At 44.7% G+C, this 25,357-nt stretch overlaps 1 protein-coding gene across 2 annotated transcripts in view; it reads left to right on the forward strand.

Annotated features, from left to right (window-relative positions):
- Positions 1-25,357, forward strand: part of FRMPD2 (FERM and PDZ domain containing 2) — a 124,041-nt gene that overhangs the window by 63,863 nt on the left and 34,821 nt on the right. The window contains exons 13-16 of one of the 2 annotated variants that reach the window (XM_008566636.1): positions 2,579-2,734; positions 8,831-9,016; positions 15,051-15,207; positions 22,693-22,903. In XM_008566636.1, coding sequence (XP_008564858.1) covers positions 2,579-2,734; positions 8,831-9,016; positions 15,051-15,207; positions 22,693-22,903 — 710 coding nt within the window. The remainder of the gene's footprint in view (positions 1-2,578; positions 2,735-8,830; positions 9,017-15,050; positions 15,208-22,692; positions 22,904-25,357) is intronic. The other variant, XM_008566637.1, reaches the window with a different exon arrangement.

A 25,357-nucleotide genomic window follows, 5' to 3' on the forward strand; every position in this document is an offset into this window, starting at 1 on the left:
TGGATAAACCTCCTATGATGAACATCTTTGCGTAGGTTTTTGGGCAGACGTAAGTTTTCAATTCATTTGGGTAAATACCCAGGAGCGTGATTGCTGTGTTGTATAGTTAGCATGTTTTTAGTTTTGTAAGAATCCGACAAAGTCTCTTCCAAAGTGGCTGTACCGTTTTGCATTTCCACCAGTGATGAACGACAGCTCCTGTTGCTCCACATCCTTGCCAGCATTTGCTGTTATCAGTGTTCTGAATTGTGGCCATTTAATAGCATTCTAAATGATTTATTTTATGCGCTAGATCACTAAGCAATTTCTTTCCCTTTGTGCCTCTGAGCTGAGCTCAGAAACCAGCCTGGGTCAGCACCAAGATGGAGTATTCTCTGTCCATGGCCACATGGGGACAGGCCTGTGCCACACCAGGATTGTGGCAGGTAGTAGACACTGTGCTGTTCCCTTTAGATCCCCTTGTCGGGTTGATCCCCTTGTTCCCTTTAGATACCCAGCCCTGAGAAGGCCAGATTGTCCCAGCTCCCAGCTGCCTGCTCGTGGTTGCTCTCAGCTGAAAGGAAATGACTTGTCTGACATTAGGCTGGCAGGGGCAGCCTGAAACTGGATAGGTTGATTCCAGAATGCAAAGGCAGGCCCAGCTTCTCCCTCTGCACAGTCCTGCCTTTCTCATTCTTTACAGTGGATCCAAGGTCATCCCTCCATGACCTTCTGCATACTCCGTCTGCCCTGGAGTCTGTGTTTGGGGAACCCACTATCAGGCAGCATGTGATGCCCATCTTCCAGCCTCTCCTGGGGGGCTGCAGCCTCAGGCCTGGGGTGAGGTGAGGTGGGGGTGTTGGGTCTTCTCTTATTCAGGGGGCTACTTCTTGAACACCTTCTGTACGCAGATGGCATCACAGCTAAGACCTCCCTCGTAATAGGAGACCACATCCCAGGAGCACATGTGGACAGAAATGCTAAATGAATAAAAAGAAAGGTTTTAGGGCCAGGGTTTTGCTGTGCCTTTTGGGAAGTAGTGTGGCATGATGGAATGAGTGAGGGCTTTGGGTGAACACATCCTGTTTTTGTCACTTACAAGTGGTGTGACCTTGGCCTTGTTGAATGACTTCCCTCTGTTGAATGACTTCGCTCCTGTTCATCTTGGCAATGGTAATCACAATGCCATCCTCAGAGTATTACTGTGAGGATCAAAGAGCCCAGTGTGTTCTGGGGACCCCCAGGCAGACAGAAGGGGCTAGAAAATGAGTGGCTCCCTTCTTCTCTCTCTTCTAACCTTGTCATGGGGTTCAGCCCCCCTTCTATGTGCCAGGAGGCACCTCAGAGAAGCATCTTGGATTTTATGAAAAAGACCCCAAAAGCACAGGCAACAAAAGAAAAAATAAACAAATGGTATTATATCAAACTAAAAAGTTTCTGCACAGCAAAAGAAACAGTTAACAGAACAAAAAGACAACTCACAAAGTATATATTCACAAACTATGCATCCAAAAAGGGATTAATATCCAAAATATACAAGGAACTCAAACCATTTAACAGTAAAGAAACTCGATTAAAAAATAGGCAAAGGAGCTAAATAGACATTTCTCAAAGGAAGATGTACAAATGGCCAACAGGTACATGAAAAAAAGCTGAACATCACTAATCATCAGGGAAACACAAATCAGAACCACGTTGAGATACCATCTCGCCCCAGTTAGACTGTCTAATATCAAAAAGACAGAGAAAAACAAATGCTACTGAGGATGTGAAGAAAGGGGAACCCTCCTGCACTATAGGTGGGACTGTAAATTAGTGCAGCCATTGTGGAAAACAGTATGGAGGTTCTTCAAACAACCACTGATAGAACTGCCATGTGATCCAGCAATCCCACTGCTGGGTATGTATCCAAAGGAATGGAAATCATCATGTCAAAGGATTACCTGCACTCCCATGTTTATGGCTGCTCTATTTACAATAGCCAAGAGTTGGAACCAACATAAATGTCCATTGACAAGATGACGGAATAAGGAAATTGTGGTACATCTACACAATGGAATACTACTCTGCCATAAAAAAGAATGAAATTCTGCCATTTGCAGCAACATGGATAAACTTGGAGAAAATTATGTTAAATGAAATGAGTCAGTCATAGAAAGAGAAATACCACATGTCCCCATTCATAAGTAGTAGCTAAGAGAAAGAAAGAAAGAGGGAAAGAAGGAAGCAGCAATCACAATAATACAACGAACTTTCAGGAGGAGAATGAACTTTCAGTTCATCAGAACTGTGGTTAGTAGAGGTGGGAAAGGGGGAGGGAGGTTAGAGAGAAATTGGTTAATAGACACAAAGAATGATTATGCTTTGTAATGACGAATATGCTAATTATCCTGATTTGATCATCACACATTGTAGACAAGTATTGATAGTCACTCTGTACCCCACAAGTATGTGTAATGTTTCAATTGAAAAAAAAATAAAGAGAGCACCCTTGCCCTGGACCATAAAGGAATGTGACTACACACACATTTCTGTTCTGCTCAGAGTCCCACAGAAGGTGTCCTGGTGATGCCGCTTTTCCTCTGCATCTCATTTCCAGCAGGTAGAGAGTAAGGCGTATTTTCGGGTTGAAGATTACGTCCCAGCAAGTCTGATTGAGAGAATGACTGCTCTCCGTGTCCAACTCGAAGTCTCAGAGATGCACCGGCTCAGTTCTACATGCTTTGGAGAGGATGCTGAGCTGGAATTCTTGAGGGTAAGGCCTTCCAGAGCTTGAGAGGGGTGTTGGTGTTCACACAGTGCAGTCAGCAATCTCCTCTCAGGGGGGTCAGGTGTGCTCAGACCCACAGGGAGGTACAGGCCAGGGTCTTATACCCTAGGAAGAAGGAAGCCCCCATCACTCAGAGGGACAAGGAGAGGCTTCTGGAAGCAGGTGGCATTGGAACTGACCCCAAACAGGTAGAATTTAGCAGGCTGGGGTGGGTGCAGTAGGGCCTCTCTTGAACCATAGAGCAGCATTCTAGTTACTTTTCTGTGAGCAGGCAACCACATTTATCACAGATGACACATAGGACAACTAAAGTACAAAACAGGAGTATGAGCTGAAGCAAAGCCACTGGGAGACCTCAGGTTTGTAGCCTCCAGAGCAACTGTCCTCAGCACGGCAGTCGGTGTGGTTGTGCACAGGGTGCGGCTCTAGTCCACTCTCTCTTGCACAAACAGTGGCATTTCAATCCCCCTGTGTTCATGGGCATACTCGATGGTGAATAGCCTTTGCTCACTCCACAACCTCCGCTCGTTGTGGGCCAGAAGACATAAAGCACATGCTCCCTGCCCCCAGGGAGTCTCAGTGCTCGTGGTGAGGACTGCGTGTGGCCAGAGGCATGCAACACTGGGACAAGTGCTCAGTGAGAAAGGAACAACGCCAGCTACTCTGTGGCGAGCTGGTGGGGCCAGGGAGGGAGTGGCTGCTCTGTCTGTGCTGATGCCGCTGGGAGGTGAGTGGGAGGTGGCCCCCTGGTTCCCCCAGGACAGGATGCATGGCTGGGCCTTTAGATTTGGGGAGCAGCTTTAAAAGGAAGCTCAGAGATCTGTACATTTCTCTGTATACAAGTCTCCCAAGATGGATAGAAATATTCTGTTCGTGTTTCCTTGCCTCTAATAGAGACGGACACTTGAAAGCTGAACTGCTGAGGTGGGGTGTGGCCTTTTCTTTTTGGCTGGTCATTTAGCAGAACTACCCCAGCACCTAGTGTGGGCTGAGCCTGCACGCGTTTCATTTGACAAGCCCAGACAGAAACATGCTTGCTGCATTCCCTAGTCCAGCATTCACTTGTGTTCCTCATCAAGAGGATGTAGCATTCCCCTGACAAGGGACAAGAGGGGAATTCAAAGCCACTTGATGATGAGTGGCCACAGAACTGAGCCCAGAGGCCCCGGACTCAGCCCTGTGGACGGCTCCTGCAGAGTGGATGCTGCCTGCAGGCTTTTCCCCAAGCCCTAGCTGTGTCCCTCCCTCCCGTTTAAACAACGAGACATGATTGTAAAGGAAGCCACCATCTCAGAAGCAGAAATGCAGGAAACTGAAAGCGCTGAATCGATTTGATTTCATTTTCATGCAATCTTTTTCAGTATCAAGGAACACTCCAGCTTTCGCAGTTCCCCACGATGGGCTGGCTGGGGTTGCTAATGCCATGTACCGGCTGCCCATGGTACACAGAAAAGAACCAGAGAGAGCTTTGTCAACCCCAGAGCACAGGGACCCTTCTCGATAGGGTGAGAGTTTGTCAAAGTCCTTTTCCCTCTCTGATTATAAAAGTAAACATTTCCTCATAATTCTGCCCCCTGGAGATAGCCCGGTTGCCCTGTGCTATATGCATCGTTCTCTCTTTGTCTTGTGCATTCAAAGTCTTATATGCATACATGCATATATATTTAAAATTGGGTTTATATTATATGTGCACTTTTATGTATTCATATCATCTCACATATCTAAAATTTTGAAAATTTATTTTGAATCAACACATATTGTAGCCTAATTTTTTCCGTCATTGCTCTACAGTTCGACATATAAAGAGTTTCTAATATGTGACTACTTTAAACAATACTAAGATTAGAATTTTTCCTGCATATGTCGTTAGCTGTATTTCTGCTTAACTCCTTAGGGATAGAATCTCATGAGTGGAATTACAGAGTTGAAGGTAATAAACGTTTTAAACATTGTTGACCTATATTGCTAACACACCTTACATGACAGTCGTTTCTGGACATTTCTTGTCCCCCCTACTAGGCTGTAAATGCCCAGAAGGCTCTGGATCCTCAGAGCCCATCACAGAGCCCAATTACTTTGTAGACGCTGGATTATTTAATTATAGCTCCTTGTGGCTCTTCTTGTTCATTAAAAACAAAAACAAAAACCAAAGGAAACCATCATCAGGTGGTCGCTTGTTGGCCTCCAGGTGACTGGTAACTAATTCTGCTAGTTCATTGTCTCCCACAAGAAGCAGACTTGGCAGGAGTCCCGTTTGGGTGATGCCGCACTGGGTCTGGAAGATTCACAACTGCACAGCATATTAATCCCAGAACACCTGTTTAAGATTAACTCCGTGTTTTCCAAACCTCCTTAACCGTGGAACCATTTTCCCACACATCTAGGGGTTGTGATATGCTATTAGGACATTTTTTTCTTCTGTTGAAATCGTACTAGTTGTATGCTGTAGTTTTCCCCACTTAGCATTATAACAAATGCATTCCCCTGATTATCACAAATGCTTTATAAATATCCTTTGTAAAGGCAGCTGATCCATTCTGAGGCAGTACTGTTTTTAGAAAATCCCCAACCCACCCCCACAAGTCAGCACTGAACAGCGTATGAGAAAGGTTTGTCTTGATTATTCAGTATATTTTCCAATGGTAAGAAAGATTCCTGCGAGTGGAACAATAAGGTCAAAGAATATGAATTATCATGAATCTCTTGATGAATATCTGGAAAGAACAATCCACTTGTCCCCAACTGTTTCCAGTACAGCAAGGGTTCTGTATGGGCTGGTAGCCAGGAGAACCTGGTCCATGTCTCAATGTTGCTGCCTGTTATGGGGAGGACAGAGGACCATAGTAACACAGGCCTAGGCACATGGAGATGAAATGACCCCCTGAGAGGAAAACCATCGCAACACAGAATGAGTAGGGAGAGGCACCGTAGAAGACTCCGTACTAGACGGGGAACAGAGACAGACATTATTATTATTATTATTTTTTTTGTCTTTTTCCGTGTCCGGCAACGGATTGCAACCCTCAGTGTTGCCCCCGTACCGGACTGGGGACCGGCAATGGGATTGCAACCCTCGGTGTTGCTCCCGTGCCTCGCTCAGCCAGTGAGCGGGAACTGGTCTGTATGTGGGATCCAAACCCTCGGGCGGGAGCGCCGCCGCGCTTCCCAAGCGGCGCACTTATCCAGTGCGCCACCGGGCCGGCCCAGAGACAGACATTATTATGATTTTTTTTTTTTTACAGACTGAAGATGCCCTTGGCGACATTAAGTATATTCACCTATATTTCCAGTCTATATAGATACACTGTATTTCAGTGGTTAGGAGTGAAGACTCGGGAGCAAACAGAATCATATTTCCATATTTCCATTCCAGACTCCAAAGTGGAAACTTTGACAGATTAACAACCCCCTGTGCCTCCATTTTCTCCACTGAAAAGAGATAGTTACAACTATCTCTTATAACTGTTTTGAAGACTGAGTAATAATGAAATTGCTTTATCAGTTAAAAAGGCTCCAAGTACCCTCTCCGCATAATTAAAAATAAAATAAAAATATACTTAAATACTAAGCAATTAAAAAAGTGCAAGCAAGTCTAGCAAAGGCATCTTTATTTTTACAAAGACAACTTTAATGCTTAAAATTTGTTTTAGAAATAACACATCAAATTCTAAAAAAAAATTCACCTAGTTCTTCAGGGGGGGCTGAGTTTGTCATACTTTAATCACATGCCCAATCTGGCCACACGGTATTATTTCAGCACCAGTGCTCAATAGATACTGTTTGGATGATGATGATAATGATGACAATGACTGTGACCAGTCATGTTTTGGGTCTCTCCAAAGTTTAAAGAAGGACACTCATGGTCCAGAAGCTTAATCAAGACTATGTAAAGAGGTGTGGGACCTGCAGGAAGGATAACCTGTTTGCAGAAATTATTTATCAACAGAAGGAGAGAGGTCGGCAAGGCAAGGAGCTTGAGAGGTGCTCTCAGAAGCCATAATTTGTCCCTATGTTTGTGACGCTGCCTGGGGTGAGACAGATTGGACTGAACATGGTGCTCTCTGCTGGAGCATCTGTCCCCGTGGAGTTGGGGTGCGCCACCCTCCTGGCACGTGAATATATAAGCCACCTTGGGTTTGCTATCTGAAAGCCCCCCAAATTCAGTCCTTTCGGGATTTTATGGAGGCTTCATTAAATTGGCATGACTGATTAAATCAGTGGCCAATGGTGATCAACTTAGCCTTCAGTTCCTCTTCTTTCCCTGGAGTTTGGGGGGTGGGGTTGAAAGTTCCAACCCTCTGAGCACATGGCTGTTTCCCCTGGCAAGCAGCCCCCCATCCTGTGGTATCTAGGGGCTTCCCATAAATTGTCTCATTAACATAAGCTCGGGTGTGTTTGAAAAGGCTTGTAGTAAATAACTAAAGACTGTCTCTCACCTTATTACTCAGGAGCTACTTCAGGAACCAAGGACATAAGGCCAAACACTTTAACAAAAGATGTTCTTATTGCTCTAGTCACTAGGACATAACAAGGCTTACAGGAGCTGAGAGCCAGGAGTTGTAGATGAAAACCAAAGTATATACATCAGGATAGCGTAGGGTAAGGTGGGACACCAGGAGGGGGGGTCAGAGGCCTGGAGCGAGATGTCCCTGCTCTGGGCTCATGTGCATCAACCTCCTGATGAGGATTGGAGCCTTGCCAGTGAAGAGGAAGATGGGAGAGCACAGGACAGAGTCATGACTACCATTCTGATGTAAAAACATTTGCGTTAGGTTTATATTTTGGCCTCTTAAGAACTTGGCTGGCCTGATGCAGTCCCCAGCTCTGACTGACCTGTGCCTCTGGCAAAATGACCTAACCTGGCAAACAGAGGAGAGACCTTAGGCTATGGGGACCCCAACTGAGGCATTGCCACATACTGAGAAATGCCAAAGTGATTGACCGTTTTCTCTGCAGGGTGTTCACGGCTCATCTTCTTTAACAGTGATGCCAGGAGTCTGAAGTTCGCTTTCTGTGCCTGAGACTCAGTTTTTCCATCTGTAACGTGAAGGGGTTGGACCAGGTAGATAATGCTGCAGTAGGCTATGATGGATACATCACAGGGAAAAGGAATCAGGAAAAGGAATCTCTTACCTTGAGATGTCCCAGAAGACTCTGAATTCTAAACCCCTGTCCAGAGTATTATTATTCTACTGTATCATTTTCATAATAACTGTGTTCCAGGTGTTGTTTTAGGTACCCCACAAGAAAAGGATTTTTGGGGTTAAGGAAGTAGAAAAATGCCATCCTATCAGAGGTGCAGAGGAATTCTGTAGTAAGGAAATCTGATGAGGTCAGTGTTACCTAAACTTACTTGTCAAACCTAGTCTTTTTGTTCTCATGGGTGAGCACCCGCAGGGTCCTTATCTATTGTGTATATTAATGGAAACACAAAGACAGCGATGCGACCCTCTAACAGAAAGGAGTTTATTGGGTTGCGCAAGCCAGGAGTGAGGTGGTCTCTTATCCAAACCATGTTCCCGGGGTAGTTGGGGGTCACAGCTTTGAAAGGTCTAGCTACAAGAGCTTATACATATTTAACAATGGCTGGGTTATTTCCATGCATATTTGAGTGGGGACAAGCACATGCATGCATTGTGATGTCATGTATGTTACACGTGTCCCATGTTCTCGTGGGGGCACAGATTTAAAGATTAAAATGAAAGGGGATTGGCCTGTGTGATCAGAAGGTGAAGCTGCAGGCTGAGCCGGGGCCAGTGCACAAACTCCCCCATCTGGCCCAAACTGGTTTGGAGTTTATGGTGGTTGGGCTGGAGATGGTTATGTGAAGTCAGTTCCCTTCCCATCTTTGTTGAGAAAAATCAAAGACAGTGTGATGACTGACTGGGAAAAGAAAGAAGTGGGGGTAGTTCTCATTTTTTTTTTTCCAGAACATTTATTAACTATTTTTCTTGGAATGGTTTGAGGCCCATTATTTTATTTTATTTTTTACTTTTTTTTGTTCCTTTTTTTTTTCTTTTGAGGCCCGTTATTTTAAACAGTGTGCCTGTCTCTTCTTAATCGGTCTTTTTCTTGCTCCAGGTCACTCAGCAGCTCCCGGAATACGGTGTGCTGATTCACCGGGTTTTCCCAGAGAAGAAGAGACCAGAAGGGGAGATGGCCTTGGGGATCTGTGCCAAGGGTGTCATAGTATACGAAGTAAAAAGCAGCAGCAGAATTGCAACTTTACGGTTTCAGTGGAGTGAAACGGGCAAGATTTCAACTTACGTGAGTGTAGCTTAGTTGATAAATGACTCGTGCTTCAGTTTTCCTTTGATCTGTTGCCCTTTAAAGGAGGAATGGGCTGCGTGAATTTTTCTTGACTAAATATGCTCACAGCCTGTCAGTAAACCTGCATTGTGATGCATTGCAGGATATTTGTAAGAAGTCTACCGGGGGATTTTGGGAGGTCCCCAGGAGGCGTTTCTTCCTACCCTCCATCACCTGGACCCTCCTTACCACTATGAGCAACCATCAGCCTAAAGGGCTACGCTTTCCCTCTGGGTAAAGTTCTCTTAGTTTGGGGAAACCATCAGTGTTGATAGAAAGGTTGGAGGTGAGAGATGGGGGAGGGGAGCATAGGACAGGTTAGGAGGAGTCTGCGAGGTTTTGAAACATTTTCCTTGTTTTAATTTTTCCTTTGCACATAGTGTGCCTTTTTTTTTTTTTCTGGCTCCTGGTCCCTTGGGCTTGGTGGTGTCAGCACCAAGCTCTTAAAAACCTTTTTTTAAAATCAGAAAATCCCCATTCAACATACAACATTTGAAATCATATTTGAACACTATTTGCATGAATATTTATCCTTCCTGAATTTAGTTACGATCACGTAACAATCAGGCAGTGGTATCCTGATAGCTGAGGGTTTCTGAATGCCCCAGGGGTTGGGTCATCTGATCAGTATTCATATTAATTCAGTGATGAGTCATTACGAAACATGAAGTACTTCATCTTCTGGCCCATGAAAAATTTAGTTTTTCTTTCTATTTAATGTTCTGTTATGGTATTAAAATTTCTCTACCAACTAGATCACTATTTTTATTATCATTATTTGATGTAAGAGTTTCCTAAGTAGAACATAATTGCTTTTATTCATTTTCTGAATGTTTCTTTTGTTTTTTCCATCTTGGCTTTTGAAGTTAACACATTGCCAACGTGTGATTCTTGATAGAGTTTCATAATAAATTACTGTTAGTCTTTAGGGAAAAAACTTTACATCTAAAATTAAATAACAATTGAGCATAATTTAATCGAGGCATCAGGAAACTGACTTTTTCCCAAATATTTTTGATCAAGTTTAAATGTCGACAATATTTATATTTGTAAATTTTTCAGAATTTTAACTATCCAAATTACTTTCATTCATTGAAAAGATTATTTGAAGAATTCTAATTATCTAATTAATTCAATACTATCGCATTATTTTTTTACTGCATGTTTAATTGTTCAACATTTTCAATGTAATTTGTTTTAAAACATTCATAAAAATGCACATAACTTGATAAATGGAATTTTTTGAAGACATAAAGTTCAACATTTCCCTTAAGTAAGACCCTTATGTATAAATTGGTTTAATTTTTACAGATACTTATTTTCCTCACTACCAGGAATACTTTCTTGATTAAAGTTGGGAAATCATCAGGTTTGCAAGACAAACTTAGTAGCTTAAAAAATACTATTTAATTATGATTTCCATCCCCTGATGATCATCCTCTTCCTTGGCATGAATGGCCTATTTTTATGGAAAAGTCATCACAAGAAGTAATGTCACCAGCTGCTCACCACAAACCAAGCATCTTACATAGAAAATGAGTTGAACCATTTATGCTTCTGCAAGCACAAAATAGGGAACTCTATGAGCAATACAGGAATTAGCTCAGGAAGCTGATTTCAATTTTGCTTATTAATTAGCTGACACAAAAATACTGCAAATAATCACAGTTACCGAGCAAGGGCTGGCTGCTTGATGCATGCAGAAGCCAGTACCATGGCACTGTTTTGAGAAAAGCAAAGGCTTTACTTTGCCAGGTGGACTGGTGGGGAGACAGGAGGCAAGGCTCTCAAATTTGTCTCCCCAGTTCAGGGGCTGCGTGGGCTTTTAAGGAGTACTTGGTATCCCTGATTGGTTAACTGTGAATCTGGCCATACGATGGGGCAATAGTGAATCCAACAGTTCCAGTCAGGTCACATATGTTAATGAGGCAAGACTGATTGGTCAATTCTGGATTGGATGATAAATCAAGAGCTGATTGGTCAATTCTGGATCTCATCCCTTAGTGGAGGATTTTCATGTTTTTGCTCTGGCTGAGGACATCTGGAGGGCATGGTCCTCTCTCTGCACATGTTCAGCTTACATCCTGCAAGATAACTTTGAAATAACTTGAGATAGAGAAATAAAACCAATTTTGGCTAATTTTAGATGGCTTCGAGTTTATTCATCTTGCCAGCCTGCACAGAAGTAGCAAAAGAAAAAAAGATGCCATTTTCAAAGCATATGATTCATAGATGGCATCTATGCATGGTTTGATCATTCAATCAAAAAAAGTGCTCCTTCTAGAACAGTGTACATACCCATGCTAGTAACTGTTTTTGGTTTTCAGCACTAGTTAAAAATCTCTGAAGAGAAATGCATGGAAGCAGGAGAAGATACAGGCCATGTAGGGCCCTCTTTAAGACAAAGAATATGAAGTTACAAATATAAGCCATGGTATGACAGGGAATATTTATTTAGAATGAGAAAAGAAATCGCAACAACTTATGAATTTTAAAAAGCTGAACAAATACTGCAAATATCACAAAAACCAGAAAAAAATATTTTTATTAACTCCCTGACAAAGTCTGTACTACTTTTTCCTTTCAAATTTTTGATTATTTTCCCATATGTTGGCATTTTTGTAATATCATTTCCTCTAGAGAGAATAGAAATATAGTTTAGTCTTCTAGCATGGTTGATTGAAATTTGTTTTTATTATTGATAGGATGAATAAAACATGCAAATTTGAGCAGAGACATTTGCTCTTTGTAGTGCTGTTACAGGTGTTTGTGCTACAAATGCAAGAAATCTAATAAATTATATTCTGTGTGATTTGCACCAAAAAACCCATAAAGCAATCGAATGTTGTATTGATAATGTAACATATACAATTGTAGAGTGTATCCCTGCTAGGACAGAACCTCACTTGATTAGGCGTTTTTTTTTGTTTTTGTTTTTTTTTTTGTCTTTTTTTTTTTACTGACTGGTAACGGGATCGCAACCCTCGGTGTTGCGCCTGCACCATGCTCAGCCAGTGAGCGGGAACCGGTCTCCACATGGGATCCGAACCCTTGGCGGGAGTGCCACTGTGCTCCCAAGCGGCGCACTCTCCAGTGCGCCACTGGGCCGGCCCATGATTAGGCGTTTTTGAGAACTAAATTACAGTTTTTCATTTCTGACAGTTGCAAAAATTTCCTGCAGACTGGCTACTGCTCCAGTCCCACAGCACCCAGTACCAGGTGGTGTGAGGGGACGTGGGAAGGAGGGGAAGTTGGGGTGGAAAGAAGAGTCAGTGGTCTTGACTGATTGTGGTGAAAGCGTCTCACTCTGCACCTTTTATAAGAACATGTGATTGCATTGCCCGGGCCCCACTCAGGGAAAGGGCCTGCCCAAGGGAGGGTCATGGAGCCTCAGCTTCATTAGCTTCATTGCAAATCTGCCCCTGCCTGGAAGAAACGATTGTTCTGCAGATGTGTCAAAACAAACAAACAAACAAGCAGGGGAACAAATAGCCACAACAATAAGACTCCTGGGGATGAAATATTGGAAACAAACTGATGCTTTGAAACAAACAGGAGTCACAGAAGTACCTAGTATGTTTGTACTGCAGCACAGGGTGTAAAGAAAGGTGGTCGCGTGCTGAAAACCCTGAGACTGGAGCTGTGCCCCATCTCATCCACAGAGCAGCTCGCTTCTGTGAAAGTTTGCCGGCAGATATGAATTTCCCGTTAAATGATGTTATCAGTGTGGTGATAAATGGAGACAAAATTCACACCACTACCTTCAAGACTGTTTTCAGCCCTGAGAAATAGGATCAGTATTCACCTCTGTATTGTTTAATATCTTAGAGCACTGGCCTCTAAAGGAGAGTTTTGTTCAGAGTTTCTAAGCGGAGAGAAACGTGTGTGTGTGTGGATGATTCTCCCTTTTTAGATTAGTAAAGAATAGTTACTAGATTTTAAAAAGTGACTTATTTGTCTAAAATTTTTTAATATCTGAAAGAACTTAATATAAAATTGTCAGTGTTAGGTTTGGCGAGATGGAGAAAAGGGAGAGAGAGAGAGACCTGAGCCAGGTGCTATTTCAGCCAAAAAGCTTTTTTCCAGTGACGTGGAGGGGAAACTGAGCCAGATCAGTTCCCCTGAACAAAGGAAACCAAGGGTTTATAAGCCTTTGAGGGTTCTGGCAGAGTAATGGGCCATTTCTAAATCAGTGATATGCGAGGTGACACGACCCTTGTTGTCTGCTAACACCCGGTCAGTTAGGGCATAGGCTTCTAATTAGTGTCGTTACTATATCAGTGCAAAGTGCCCCAGCTCAAAGCTGACCACCGCAGCCCACAAGATGTTCATTTGATGATCACCCTTCCCAGGAGAAGAATTTCACTGCTCGGTTCCCAGAGCAGAAAAGGGAAAGGGCAGGGGGAGAAAGTTGCTTCACCTGGCTGTGCTGATGTTAAGCTACCCATGAGGCCTAATAATCAGCACTGTATGAAAGTATATCAGTGTGTACTCACAAAGTGTATGGATTCTAAGCAAATATTCCACTTTGGAAAAATGTGGATAAAATGAACAATTGACTACTAAGAAAGAATTATTACTACTAGTAGAGCAGCATCTATGAATGCTTGAGAAAAACACATTACTTAAAGAAATACTAGATATAGTATAATTCAGTTGGATTCAGAACTTATTTACATTAGCACAAAGCTCAAGAGTACATTTTTCGGGCCGAGCCCGTGGCGCACTTGGGAGAGTGCGGTGCTGGGAGTGCAGCAGCGCTCCCGCCGCGGGTTCGGATCCTATATAGGGATGACCGGTGCGCTCACAGCGCTCACTGGCTGAGCGCGGTGCGGCCGGTCTCAAAAAGGACAAAAAAAAAAAAAAAGAGTACATTTGTCAATAAAAATAAAGAATATTTAGAGTGGTCAAATTATCTAAGATTAGGCTAACGATAGAAATAAGTTTCTCAGAGAAAAAGCAGTAAATAGTTATCTGTTTGTTGTTATCTGTCTTGTGTGAATGGAGTTTCTCAGAAATAGCAACTATCAGGAATTAAAAGAGATCAGCCTTCAAGATCAGGAGCTTCAGGGAGCCCTTTCAAGCGTAAAGCCTGTTTTAATAAAGTGACCTTTATAGGAGCAAGCTCAAAGTTTTTATTAAAATGTGTAGAACATCTAGAATAAAGATTTTACTTGGACGTTATATATAAATTCATATTTAATAATGTTACCCCTATTACTTTGTATTTTATTGCTCTTATCAGAATTATATACTGCCAAAAGTTATGATTTTTTCCACGAAGCTCCATATTAGATAATCCTTGCCAATTTAACCCAGTGAGCTGTACAAATCTTATCACTTCATGTGTGGGCCTTGAAGCTATAATGTAGGGAAACATTTCTTGGTAGTGTGACCTCAATTCCTGCTGCATTATGAAGTCTCGGCTCTGTTTCCATCTGTAGAATAAGAATAATGTGAGAACCTCCCTCATTCTGTAGCTGTGAAGATGAACGAGTTAATAGTGAGAAAGCGCTTAGGACAGAACTCGGCACATGATAGCGAGAGATACTAGGATACAGACGAATGCTTTGATCTTTTCTATAGCCCTGCTGAGATTGTGTCTATAGCTTCTTGGAGTTTGAACTATAAAAACAGGAGCAGTACTTGATGGCTTTTTTACAATGTGCACTGATGATTATGCTCTCTCCTTGCAGAGGGCCAAGTGTGCACTTGACTAATTTCATATTCTTTTTACCGAGCACACTCTTTGGCAAATAGAAACTGCCCTGTAAACATTTGATTTATAAATGAAGGAAAAAAAATAAAAAGAGGGGTTTTCTTTAATCTGAGAAAAAATATTGGGCCACAGTCAGACAACCTCTGCTGCGCACTGCTGGGTGTCTGCTGGATGAACTAGGGGTCTGAGCGTGCTGTTACCCTCTGTGCCATTGTGCTTCAGTGGAGGGGTAAGGGTGACTAATGTTTTAAAGTCTGTGTTTGCTTCTTCCAGCGAAAAAAGTTCACCATCACAAGCAGCATCACTGGGAAAAAGCACACGTTTGTCACGGATTCAGCCAAGACCTGTAAATATTTACTGGGCCTCTGCTCTGCCCAGCATGGGTTTAATGTGCACATGGGCTCTGGGCAGTCTCCCCAAGTTTTAACTGGTGAGTAGATGCTGTATTCTCAACATAAACTTTGGCAACTTTATTTCATACAATAGTTTGTATAAGTAGATATAGTTGACTTGGAAGCCTTTTAAAAGTCTTAAATCTCTCCAATAACAACAGAAATACACCAAAAAGGAAATATAGTTTTTTTTTTTTTCTCAGATTGGCAAGCACTAAAATAAATAACACTGGGAGGGTATATTGATACAATCTTTCCAGAGAGCAACTGGGGGTATATATCAATAGCCTTAAAAAAGTCCATGTCCTTTGGCCCCTTAATTCTCTTTGTAGATATATACTTATCCTAAGGTAATAAATACAGAAGTACACAAAAATGCATGTCCAAGGATGTTCACTAGCATCATTCATAACTGAGCATTTGTAAGCAACCCAAGTATCCAAAAATAGAAGACTAGTTAAATAATCACAGCACATCTGGATACTTTAGACGTTTTTGGAGAATGATGACACGTGAAACTGTCCATGACCGATGCAAAGCGAGGAAAAGCAGGTTATCAGGGCGTGCCTAGCCCTGTCTGACGCGACTTTCTCCTCTGGTAGAAACATCTGCACCGTTTCAGCAAGAAGTTGCTGATGACACACACACAGTGAGCATAGGAAGGTGGCAAGAACAACTGAGGAATTAAATCTTTAATTGTATTTAATATCCGTTAATTTATATTTAAACTTCAATGGCCACACGTGCCTACCGTATTTGGATAGCACAGGTATAGACACATGATAATAATTTGGACAATGTTAATGTGTTACAAAAGAAAGAATATGGAAATGAACTGCACGAAAATATTATGTGTTATTACCTTTGTGAGTTAGGCATGCAGGCATGATTGTTTTCTCTTCTTTATATTTTTCGGCATTTATTAAACCTTCAACATGAACATGTGCTATTGATTTAATTAAGTAAGAGGCTATTGGTTCAAATGTGGCCATGGATCACGTAAGACTAGTATGTGTTGAGCATTTAGAAAGTGCCATGGAGCTCTTTACTGCAGTTTTTACTACTTTTCCCTGCATGAATTGGCTGGCGCTTACATGGATCATCTCATTAATGCTCATGATATACTGTCAAACTGCAATTGTCAAGCAGCCCCATGAGGCAGTCACCAGCATTACTGGGAGGAGCAAACTGAGGCTTAGAGAAGTTAAACAATGTGCTAGCTGCTTGGTGGTGAGGCTGAGCCTTGAACCTGTGGCCCTCAGGACCCAGGGTCAGCTGACGTCACCTCCGACACGATGGCCTTTCATGACTGGCCAGAGCATGGACTTTGGGGCTGGAGAGGCTTGGCTTTGAGTGCTGGTTTTTATCACAGTTGCTGTTGATCTCTAAGCATTATTTCTTCTTCAGTTGTAAAAGGGAGCAGAATAATGGAGGTTTACACCCTTCATATTCAGAGCGTGGTCCCGGACCTGTAGCACGCGCATCACATGGGAGCTTGTTAAGGATGCGGAATCTCAGGCTCCACCCCAGACCTACTGAATCAGAACCTGCATTTTAAAAAGTACTCAGGAGATTTGGATGTGCCTAAAAGTTTGAGAAGCACTGGCTTGGAATGTGGCCTGTGGAGTCCACTAGACTCAGGGGAGCATGACTTATTAACTGTGTGGCTTTGGCCAGCTCCCTTTCCCTCTCTGAGCCTTAGGGTTCTCATTTGAACACATGGGTATCTTGTAGGTTTGTGCTGTGCTCCCATGGGACAGTGTGCATAATGTTTCCAGCTCAATGTCCAACTTTTAGCGCTTGGTGTGAGAGCAGTAATGGCGGGTCCTACCCATGGGGGTTTTGTTCAGGGCCCGACAATTCACCTGGGATCTGTGTCACTGGATCCTGGGAGCTGGCTCAGGAGTTGGGATCAACTGGGAAACAAAATCGCCGAACTTTCGGATGCAGAACCGAACACAGAAAATGAAAGTAGCAAGGTTGCATATTATTTGTAGCACAACCAAATTAACATGTAAACATTTCATTGAATCCACAGGGTGGTGGTTCCAGGATATTTCTAGGGAGCTGGAGATGATAAATGTAAATTAATTATGTCTGACTTACCTTCTGTTGCTGAGATGCAGTGTGTGAAACACCATCAATATTGTTTTTATTGCCTGATTTCCATGACCGTAAAATATTTATAAAGACTCCATGAGCTCACTTGTGAAATTAGTCCTTCCAGGCCTATTTTGCTTATAGTATACTATTTTCTCAAATGAATTCAAATTCTACTGTCTTAGGAGTTTTCAGAAATCTAATATTTATTTGCATTTTAAAGATTAGTTTAGACAATTTTTCCTTTTCTTTTAAGAAAATTCTTCATATTAGAAACTCTCTATGCAGACACCATTTTCAATGACCGCATGTAGCTGAGAGCTGACCATCCCCACCTGATGGCCCCCATGCAGTCCTCAAACTCAGCTCACCTGCACTTGACCTCTTCCTTCCACTCGACTCCCTCTGCCATGATCTTTGCTTTGTTCAAATGGGACCACCCACCCACCCTGCAGGAAACCAAGAGGATCTGGACCCTACCTGTCACCAAATGCTCTCAAATGGGTTTCCTGCTATGACTCCTGTCCCCTGTAACCATCTTTCTCTCTTCAGAGTGATCTTTCAAAAGGATCAATGCTGTCATGTTCGTCCATACTGAGAACTTGTCAATGGCTCTTTGCTGTCTGCAGGATCAAACCCAAACTTCTTAGGATAGCACATCAGATTCTTCCGCTCTGGCTCCAGCCTTCATTTATCTCTTGCCCCGACTCCTCCCCAGTGCTCTGCAGCTATATGCGTGGCAGCTTGCTGGCTGCTGAACACACCAGGACAGCTCAGATCGCGAGGCCTTTGTGCTCAGTGTGTCCTCTGCCTGTAGTGTTGTTCCCAACCTCCTCCAGGCTCAGGCCACCAAGATAAGTCCGATTCTCCACAAATAAGTTTAAGGACAACCTCCTCCTAATTGACTGTCCCCGGGTGACTCCTTCTCAGGTAGAATTGACCCCTCCCTGTTTTTCTCTTTATATTACAGATGAGAAGACAGGTTCCTCTGTCTTCTCACCTGTAATATTCTGCCATTTTTATTTGTGGCCATGTCTGCCTCCGGTTGACTGGGGGTTCCTTGAGGGCAGGAACAGTATCCCAATGCCTTTACAGCTGCAGCAGGGAACAGAAGTGTGTCAAATGAGAACTGTTTAACACATGTTTTTTGAATGAATGAATTAATGATTTGTGTGGGAATATAATCATTTACTTAATCATTACTCTCTTTTGATATTTAGTTTGCTTTTCTTTTTCCAATATTATAAATATTGCAATACATATCATTGAAAGAAATATTTTCTTGTATCTTGTGTCATTTCTTTAAGCTATGTCTCAGAAGTGTGATTACTGGGTACAAGTACCAGAGCATGTTTAAGTCTCTTGCTGTTTTCCTGAGTGCCCTGACTGTGCCCAGGACCGTCCCACCTGTTTTGCTGCATCCTTTCTGGAATAGATGTCATCACGTTTATATCTTTGTTCATTTGATAGGTCAAAATGATTTCTCACTCTTGCTTTATTTTGCATTTCTTTGTTGAGAAGTTGAACATTTTCCAAATGTTTCTTAGTCATTCTTCTGTGAAATGTCTCAATAAGCATATTAATTTATAGGGCTAGTTGGTTCCCTGGGGAGAAAGAAAAATCATCGAGTTTTTACAAGTGCACAATTTCAGACTAAATTGTGCAGGATCTGTCAGCACGGCAGAGCGGGGCCCAGGGGCCTTTTCTCAGCTCTTTCTGGGTGTCCTGTGGGGCTGCAGGGATGCTCTTGGCCCTGCCACGATCCTGTGGCTGCAAGAAAGATCCTGCATATATGTAGTCGGCTGCCCACATTCTTTTTCCTAACGGCCCCTGGCTCTGCTGTGCCCATGAAACACGGTAACTGACTTGTCCAACCGTCAGCCCCGATATCCTGGCTAGGTCCAGATGGACTCAGACATTTGTCAGCTACTGTCCTGGTGCCACTTATGCTGTGAATCACCCATGGCCAGGGAGCAGAACTGTCCACTCTCCTTGGCCACCAGTGGCTTTGGGACATTCTTGGCAACCCTTCCTTCCATTTCTGAAAGATTGTCAACTCTTGGCTCTCCTGCCTACCTGCAAATCCTCCCTCTGCTGTTTGTCTGCCTAATCAAACCTGTGAAGCCGAGGCCCAATAATGACACCAGCACTCGCCATGGCCCCACTAGCCCTGCTGTGTCCATGATGCTGAGTGCATGACACCTGCGGTCTCGTCTCCTGACCTCATCATGTGGCCCCTGTCCTGTTCGCTGAGATTCCTCCTTTGTTCCCTGATGCTGTCCAGCTTCCTGCTGGGGACAGAGCCCCGCCTAGAACCAGGCCTTTGGAGTTCTCACTCCTCTGCTACCTTCTGTGAGCCCTCTTCCCCGAAGGGTCACCTCCTCTTTGTAACCCCAATCTCTGTACAGTCTTGCTTCAAACCTGCTAAACCTCTCTGAGCTGAGACCCTGCCTCCACTGTCTATGCCCAGAACACCCCCCATGGCTATTAATGATGCTATATGCCATCTAAGGTCACTGTCCCTTCAGCTCTGCTGCTCAGAGGGCTGGGCATGCCTCAGATGAATCTCCTGAGCTGCTGATTTTGTCTTTGTGTTCTCGGCACCTCATTTTCCAGTGTGAACTGTGGAGCCAGCACACTTGAGTGTGAGTCGTGCTATTCCACTAACTAGTCTTGGGAATGCGAACAAAGTGTCAACTCCCTCTTAGCCTCAAGTTTCCTCATCTGTAAAAGGGGTATAATATCTACTGCATAGGGTTCTTGTGAGGATAAACGAGACACTGCAGATCATGTGTGTCCCACTTTGCCTGGCGTATCTGAAGCATTCAGCAAGGGCTGGATGTTGTCGTTGATGTTACTGTTGCTGTGCTTCTGAACAGGTCCAAGCTCTGGAGTGAGATCCTGTGTGATTTGTCAGAAGCTGCAGGTCCCTATTCAAATGCTTACACTCCTCCATTCTTCCTTGCCCACTATGTGTGAGCGACAGTACCATAATGCCTCATGCATGCAGACAATTCTCAAAAAATATTTTTAAAGGCTTGTTTTTTCAGTGGGCACGGTGCTGGCAATGAGCCAGACACCACTGTAAGAAAAAGAGGGGTTTGAGGAAATAAGTGCCCACATATGCCCTCAAAGTGGGGGGACTTCGTCATGCTCTAGATGTGCACATATGATGCCATCTACAAACACAAACACACGCACCACACACACACCACAACACATACCCACTACACATACCACACATCACACTACACACACACAAACACACACACCACATACACCTCACACATATACCACACACATGCACCACACACACCACACACACACTGCACTATGCACACATACGCACCACACACACCCCCCCCACATACACTTCACACATATACCACACACGTGCACCACACGCACACTGCACTATGCACACATACGCACCACACACACCCCCCCCACATACACTTCACACATATACCACACACGTGCACCACACGCACACTGCACTATGCCCACATACGCACCACACACACCCCCCCCACATACACTTCACACATATACCACACACGTGCACCACACGCACACTGCACTATGCCCACATACGCACCACACACACCCCCCCCACATACACTTCACACATATACCACACACGTGCACCACACGCACACTGCACTATGCCCACATACGCACCACACACACCCCCCCCACATACACTTCACACATATACCACACACGTGCACCACACGCACACTGCACTATGCCCACATACGCACCACACACACCCCCCCCACATACACTTCACACATATACCACACACGTGCACCACACGCACACTGCACTATGCCCACATACGCACCACACACACCCCCCCCACATACACTTCACACATATACCACACACGTGCACCACACGCACACTGCACTATGCCCACATACGCACCACACACACCCCCCCCACATACACTTCACACATATACCACACACGTGCACCACACGCACACTGCACTATGCCCACATACGCACCACACACACCCCCCCCACATACACTTCACACATATACCACACACGTGCACCACACGCACACTGCACTATGCCCACATACGCACCACACACACCCCCCCCACATACACTTCACACATATACCACACACGTGCACCACACGCACACTGCACTATGCCCACATACGCACCACACACACCCCCCCCACATACACTTCACACATATACCACACACGTGCACCACACGCACACTGCACTATGCCCACATACGCACCACACACACCCCCCCCACATACACTTCACACATATACCACACACGTGCACCACACGCACACTGCACTATGCCCACATACGCACCACACACACCCCCCCCACATACACTTCACACATATACCACACACGTGCACCACACGCACACTGCACTATGCCCACATACGCACCACACACACCCCCCCCACATACACTTCACACATATACCACACACGTGCACCACACACACTACACACCACACACACACTGCACTATGCACACATACATATCACACACCACACACACACCACAGACACACGTGCACCACACACACACACAGAGAAAACTGGAGCTGCACCAGCACCACGTGCACACCCATTCTTTCCTTCTTGATTTTAGCAACGAGCAGATGGTCAGAATATCATCGTCGTTTTCCCTTTTCAAAATGCTAACTTGGCTTTTTGTAAAGCCTCATTAACTTAAGATATCTATTTATGAAATCCCAGTTCTCTGTGAACAATACGAATAGTGAAGCGGGAGCCATGCCGGTCCGTCGCCTCAAGCTCAGGGCTTCATCAGAGTCGTTTATTAAACCTCTCTGCCTGAAGGACAAAGGGAAGCATCAAAGCTGGGGCTCAGCGACGTGATATGAATTCATACTTCAGGAAACAGGTCTTACATTACATGCTATTACCAGGGCAAACTACACTATGTAGAGATGAAAGAGTATTCCACAGGGCAGAGCCTAATGTTGGAGGCCCGTGACTTGAAGGCCTATTTGTCACAAGAACGTTTGCAAGGACAGGTTTGTAGGTGTGGAAGCAGACTGGGCTGGTGGCAACTGACTTTATGGGATGCACTGATGGAGCCTGACATTCCCATGAATGCTCTTGGGTTAGTGCCCATCCCAGCAGCCTCCTTGGCTCCCGGTGCTATCAGTTCCAGGAGAGAGAGAGCATCTGGTCTCTGCCTTCTTATGTTTCTGAAGCTCCTTTCATTAGCAAGTGCTAATTAGGAGGACTTTCATTCCCAGGGCTAATCACAAGAGCTCCACAAGAGGTGAAATAGCAGAGGAAGAACAGGGAGAGGAGAGTCTGGGGCTGGAAATGTGTTCCTGCTCCAAGAGCAATGGAACCAGCGTCATTCTTGTGTGTGTGTATGTTTATCTTTTTCTCTCCAAATTCAGATCACAATACGTTTGTGCAAATGGCCAATTTGGGTCCTGCACACAAGGCCCATTCCAACTTTCTAACTTGGATTCAGAGATTGTCGTGCTCCGAAGAGGCGTTGTTTGCACCCAGGCTGCAGAATGCCGTGGGAAGCCTGCTGAGCACCTCGCTGGATCACCTGCCCATGGAGGCCAGCAGGGTGGCTGGGGCAGAAGGAATCGGGGGCAGGTGGGTATGATGCGTTTGTTCTCTGGGCCCAAACCACCATGTCTTTGGTGCTCTGGAATGGTCTGAGCCTGAACAAATTGTTCAAGGGTGTCTGAAGGCCAGCCGTGAGCTAAGTCTGTGCTAAACACTATGTGGCAAACATCTCGTTGCCCCTGCTACGCTGCTCCTAAAGAACTAGGTGATGATGTGACACAGAAGAGGATAAACTAAGCAAGTTGCAGCGCGCCTACTTGGTCTTATTGTGGTTCTAAGCTCTGTGCACATCAACTGATTTAACCTTCACAGCTCTGCGGAGTAAAACTGAGGGGTTAGCATTCAAACACGCGCAGCTGGGCCTGGAGACCACGCTCCTAACCTCTACGCTGTGCACCTTCCGTACTGATGGATGCTTGTGATTAAATTTGTATGTGAAAATAATGAGCCTATAAATGCAACTTTACATTATGAAACAATAATCCATAAATTTAAAAATAGCCTAGAACTTGGATTACACTTACGCTGCAAGTTATATGAATAGCACAGATTCACAGGCAGCACATGACCAACAAAGGTTGCTGTAGGAGCTGTTTTGGGGGATGAGTTATACATTCCTTCAGCAAGAGGGTGTGGATGACTCATTTGAACTGAAATTCATGTATATCTCTCTCTTAAGGTAATTCTTAGAAAATTATTGCCCCAAATTCGCTGATGCAAATGTACATCACTATGCACTGTAAACTAAACCAATAATGGTGAAGCAAGACTGTTCCGAGCATCTACTGCTGTGTGACAAACTGCCCCAAAGTGCAGTGGCTTAAAACAACAACCATTTTGTTATCTCATTCCACAATTTTCTGGGTTAGAAATTCAGGCGGAGCTTAGTTGGGGGTTCTGCTTCATGCAGTACTGGCTGGAGTCACAGCAGCACTCAACAAGGGCTGGTCTGGCCTGGGGTGCCTGTTATCTCATTCCACAATTTTCTGGGTTAGAAATTCAGGCGGAGCTTAGTTGGGGGTTCTGCCTCATGCAGTACTGGCTGGAGTCACAGCAGCACTCAACAAGGGCTGGTCTGGCCTGGGGTGCCTGAGACAACTTCGCTCACATGCCTGGCCTCTTGACGAGGATGGCCTGGATGCGGCTCTTGTGTTCCCCTCTAGCACAGGTCTGCATGACGGCTCAGGGTTCCAGGAGCCAAAGAGAGGCTGCCCGTCCTCCTAAAGTCCGGGCCTGCAGCCAGCAGGGCGTCACTTCCACTGTCCTCTTGGTTACAGTAGTCACAGGTCAGCACAGATCCAAAAGGAGCAGAAATAGACTCACCTCTTGATGTAGGAGTGTCGAGGGGTTTGTGGCTGTCTTTCATCTGTCACCGAAACTAATGGTACTTTATAGTCCTTCAGGGTTTAAAAGACAGAAGAAGACATGTGACTGACTCAAGGCCACCTAGAGAATATCTTGATTGCAAAGTATCATGCCTGAGGATGGTGGGACTTCCAGTTACCTGCCAGTGGCTGTGCACAGTAGGGACCTTGCACGTGGCTTGGTGGCTGGCCTTCTCGCTAGAAAGCTGCATTAGAGTTCTCAGTAAACTCTGGAACTGCTCTAATTTTAGTTTACAAATTTTCACAATCTTTAATAACTCACTTCAGAGGTTACCAGTAACCCTTAGGTGAAAAGGGAAATGTAAGGACTTGCTTTTTGAGTCCTTGGCTATCTGGAAGGTCCCTGGGAAAACAGCCTGAGTCAGTGGCTTCGGTGCGGGTGAGTTTTTGTGGAGTGGTGTCAGGAAGAAGCAGTGGGCTGGAGAGGGGACTGGGGACAGAGGCACAGTCTGCACAGGCTGGGGATGCTGAGGCAGCTGGGCAGACAGCAGGCTCGATGTGCCATGCAGCATACAGGAGGCCAACAGCCTTGTCCACCTGCAGGCCGGAGGCACACGCTTGCCAGCTGCCGCCCCTCTGGTTGAAGGCACCTGTGGGAGGGGTTGACCCTCCCGGACTTTGGGGTAAGGTGTGTAGTGGGAGTGGGGAGGAGGGGCTCCCAAAGTGTACAGAAGCTTGGGTAGAAAGAGGAGGACATCTGAGGCGGGAAGTTGTCAGCACAGACTAAGCCTAAGCACACATGGAGCTGCCCACCACAGCTGTGGCCAAAGTCTGAGGGGGGCCAAGGCCTGTGGCGGTGTCTGTGGGGCACCATTGATCTCTGTGATGCAGATGAGATGTTCAGCATCTCTGCTATGGTGCAAAGATGACTCAGCTGAAGGTCCCCTTCAGGCAGGGATCTGGAGCAATCCGTGTCAGGGAAGCGCATCACCAGTACCTGCTCAGCGTCTAGTGCTGTGTGATATCGAGCGAATTATTTACATGCCCATGCGTCAGTTTGCTCATTCATCCAGTGGTGATAATAGTAACACCCACCTGGCTGGGTGAGTGTGGGAATTAAACCATGTTAGAAAACGCTGAGTCTGCGGCGAGTGTC

The sequence above is a fragment of the Galeopterus variegatus genome, unplaced genomic scaffold (assembly GCF_000696425.1).
Source record: "Galeopterus variegatus unplaced genomic scaffold, G_variegatus-3.0.2 Scaffold258, whole genome shotgun sequence".
Taxonomy (NCBI): Eukaryota; Metazoa; Chordata; class Mammalia; order Dermoptera; family Cynocephalidae; genus Galeopterus; species Galeopterus variegatus.